The 4,013-nt window shown below is 42.7% G+C and overlaps 1 protein-coding gene across 4 annotated transcripts in view; it reads left to right on the forward strand.

Moving 5' to 3' along the window:
* The window catches only part of Nup210l (nucleoporin 210 like), a 120,365-nt gene that overhangs the window by 49,582 nt on the left and 66,770 nt on the right, over positions 1-4,013 (forward strand). For all 4 annotated transcript variants that reach the window (XM_021157946.2, XM_021157948.2, XM_021157949.2 and 1 more), the window contains exons 14-15: positions 378-523; positions 3,698-3,919. In XM_021157946.2, the coding sequence (XP_021013605.1) occupies positions 378-523; positions 3,698-3,919 (368 nt within the window). The remainder of the gene's footprint in view (positions 1-377; positions 524-3,697; positions 3,920-4,013) is intronic.

The following is a 4,013-nucleotide window of genomic DNA, read 5'->3' on the forward strand; positions in this document are numbered from 1 at the left end:
GGGCATGGTGGCACACGCCTTTAATCCCAGCAAAGGCAGGCGAATTTCTGAGTTCGAGGCTAGCCTGGTCTACAGAGTGAGTTCCAGGATAGCCAGGGCTNTACAGAGAAACCCTGTCTCGAAAAATCAAACAACAACAACAACAACAAAAAACAACAACCAAAAAACAAAAACAAAAAACAGACTATTTATTATTCTACTTTAGTTATGGTGGAGATGTGTGTGTTGTTGGGACAGGGTTTCCTGTTGCCCAGGCTTGCCTTAAAGTTAATTGTAGCTGAGGCTGGCTGTGAACTCCTGATTCTTGTCAGCCACCTCCCAAGAAAGTGTAACCCGTGTCCCCATGCCTGTTTGAAGTCATGTCTTTTGATTGAAAGGTATTCAGAAGCCTGGAGCGATGCACTGTTCTAGTGTCCACATAGCAGCCACATCTCCGGGCCACACTCTGGTGACCGTCAGTGTGACTGGGCATGAAGAGCATGTGTGGAGCAGCGCCACATTTGCTGCTTACGAACCTCTAAAGGTGAGCCATCCCGGAAGGCCTGGGGAGTCTTGGATGCTTGCCATCTATGCCATCTCCTTGGAACTGGCAGTCAGAATCTGTGACCTCGTTACTCACTCAGTGTTGTCTAATCTCAGTTCTCATTCATGAAGCCTCAGTAGTGGGAGCTTTTGGAGTCGGTTGGTATGGTTTGGTTTTGAGACAGACTCATGTAGCCCAGGCTGGCATTCAATTAGACTCGTGTCCAAGGTTGACCTTGAATTCTGATCCTCTGATCTCTACCTCACAAGTATGGGAGGATCAAAGGACCTACAGGAGTACTTACACAGGCACGCTCTCCATCCATGCCTGCTGGGATGGAACACAGGGCCTCATGCATGCTAGGTAAGCTCCCACCAACCAAACACTATGCAAATAACCCCTCCCCCCAACTGAAGCACACCCCTACCTGACGTGAGCAATGTCTTTATCCTGCATTAGCAAATTTTAGAAACTTACCTTTCTTCTTTAATACTGATGTATATGATGTGGGAAACGAAGTATGTAAGACTTTATGGTAGGTAATATCTGAATTCCTGCATATGCATAATATATAATATATATTATATTTAATATATAATTGTATATATATAATTATACACATATAATTATATATATATATATTACATACCAATCTCACAGAGTACTAACAGTCCCTGTTGAAGAAAGCTATTACTTAGCAACTTACTGTCCTGTAGAAGAGGAGCCAGCCATATTTACACCATGAATTTATATATTTTCTTTAACATAAGCCATTATTTGGAGCCATAAGGATTGATCCATAAATATTACAACAAGTGGTTCAAAATAAAGCAGGGACAGCCTATCTATTTTGCTTAATTTCATCAAAAATAAAAATCGAGGGGCTGGAGAGATGGCTCAGTAGCTGACAGCACTTGTTGCTCTTGAAGAGAACCTGGGTTCAGTTCCCAGCACGCAAATGGTGCCTTAGAACTGTCTGTAACTCTAGTACCAGGGGATCTGACAGCCTCTTCTGTGTCTTCCACAGGCACCAGAGAACAGGCATACATGTAGTACACAGACATGCATGCAGGCAAGGCACCGGTGCACAGAAAAATAAGAAATTTAAAATATTAAAAATCGGGGGCTGGTGAGATGGCTCAGCGTTTAAGAGCATTGACTGCTCTTCTGAAGGTCCTGAGTTCAAATCCCAGCAACCACACGGTGGCTCATAACTGTCTTTACAGCTACAGTGTACTCATATACATAAAATAAATCCATAAATCTTTAAAAATTAAAAATCATATTTCCACATTCTTGCTATTAATACTGACAAATCCTGACCCATTGCCTCTAAGAATAAAGACAAGGTTGGCACTAATGAGAGAAGCAAGGCAAAGAATTAATATAAATTTCTAGGAAAGGAAGCTGGGAACTTGCAGAGCTGGTAGGTTATTGTTGAGCATTCACAAAGCCCAGAGTTCACTCCCAGATGCATATAAAACCAGTATGGCCACACCCATGAAGTCTCAACCAACACAGCTGCCTAAACGTGACCTTGAACAAGGAAGGGTATCAGTATATATGCTAAGATGGAAGGCAGAATGCTCACAAAGCCCTAACCCTAGACAAAGAACTACAGGCCACCACGGAATGTTTAGAGCAGGAGACTTCTTCTCCAGGGAAGAACACACCGGTTGGTTACTGTCTTAGGGCTACTGCTGCTGTGATGAAACACCATGACCAAACGCAAGTTGGGGAGGCAAGACTTTATTTGGCTTACACTTCCATATCATTGTTTATCATTGAAGGAAGTTAGGACAGGACAGAACCCAAACAGGGCAGGCACCTGGAGGCAGGAGCTGGTGCAGAGCCGTAGAGGAATGCTGCTTACTGGCTTGCTCAGCCTGTTTTCTAATAGACCAGGACCTCCAGCTCAGTGATGGCCCTACCCACAGTGGGCTAGGTTCTCTCACACCAATCACTAATTAAGAAAATGCCCTACAGGCCTGCTACAGCCCAACGTGATGGAGGAATTTTCCTTCCTTCCATCCCTTTGTCCGTCCATCTGACTGTCTATCTTTATTTTTTTCTTTCTTTCTTACTTTCTTTTTCCCTTCCTTCCTTCCTTCCTGCCTGCCTGCCTGCCTGTTTGTCTATGTATCTTTTTCCTTTCCTTCTTACTCTCTTTTATTCTTCCTTGTTTGAAATGGGGTTTCTCTGTGTAGCCCTGGCTGTCTTGTAGACCAGGCTGGCCTTTAACTCACAGAGATCCATCTGCCTCTGCCTCCCAAGTCCTTGGATTAAAGTTGTGCGCCACCACTGCAGAGTTGGAGGCATTTCTTAATTTATGTTCTCTCGTCTCAAATGACCTAAGTTTATGTCAAGTTGACATAAAGCCATCCAGCAGTTATCCAATACCAAATGTTCAGTTCTGAAAACATACATACAAGTAACATTATGCAGACTATATGGGCTGTACTTGTGTATTTAGGAATATATATTTGCACACACACACACACACACACACATCCTCCACCACCACTATGACTAACATCAACAACAAAGAGGAAGAAGCCATAAATTTGAGAGAGAACAAGAGAGAGTGTTTATGAGAGGTTTTGGAGGGAGGAAAGGAAAGAGAGAAAATGATGTGATTGTTTTATAATCTCAGCCAGGTATGATGGCACATGCATTTAATCCCAGCACGGAGAAAGCTGAGGCAGGTGGGTCTCTATGAGTTTGAGGTCAGCTTGGTCTACATAGAAAGGTCTAGGGAAACTAAGTTATTTTCTACATAATAAGAACATGTTTTCAAAATAATAAACAAACAATAAAAATAAACCCAAAAGACTATAGTCTCAGAACAATAATTATAATAAAGAAGAGACTCTGTCTCAAAAATTATAATTAAAAAACTCTTTGTGGAACAACAATCAGGGAAAAAGAGGTCACAAATTTGAAAGAGAGCAAGGGGGGATACATAGGAGGGCTTGAATGGAGAAAAAGGAGGGGGAAATATGTCATTATATTTCCATTTCAAAAGATAAGGCATGGTAGGACACATTGGTAATCCAGGTACAGGTTGGGTGGAGGCAGGAGGACCAGAAGTTCAAAGACTGTGGAAGACCTACTGTCTACACAGATAAATAAAATAAAACACTTCCTAACTATATAGGGATTAATTCGTTTCAGGCTCTAAACCCTGTGGACGTGGCTTTGGTGACATGGCAGTCCGTGAAGGAAATGGTATTTGAAGGGGGCCCTCATCCTTGGATCTTGGAGCCGTCCCGATTTTTTTTGGAGCTGAGCATGGAGAAGGCAGAGGCCATTACAGTAGCAGAAGTCCGACTGCCGGGTAAGAGGAAGCAGAACCAGTATGTCTACCTTGTGCTGTGCCTGGAGTTAGGGGAACAGGTAAGCCTTTCTCTGTCATTAGTATGAGGCTGCAACCTGTAATATTCTTTGTTTTTTGTTGTTGTTGTTGTTGTTGTTTTGGTTTGGTTTGGTT

Source organism: Mus caroli, chromosome 3, assembly GCF_900094665.2.
Source record: "Mus caroli chromosome 3, CAROLI_EIJ_v1.1, whole genome shotgun sequence".
Taxonomy (NCBI): domain Eukaryota; kingdom Metazoa; phylum Chordata; class Mammalia; order Rodentia; family Muridae; genus Mus; species Mus caroli.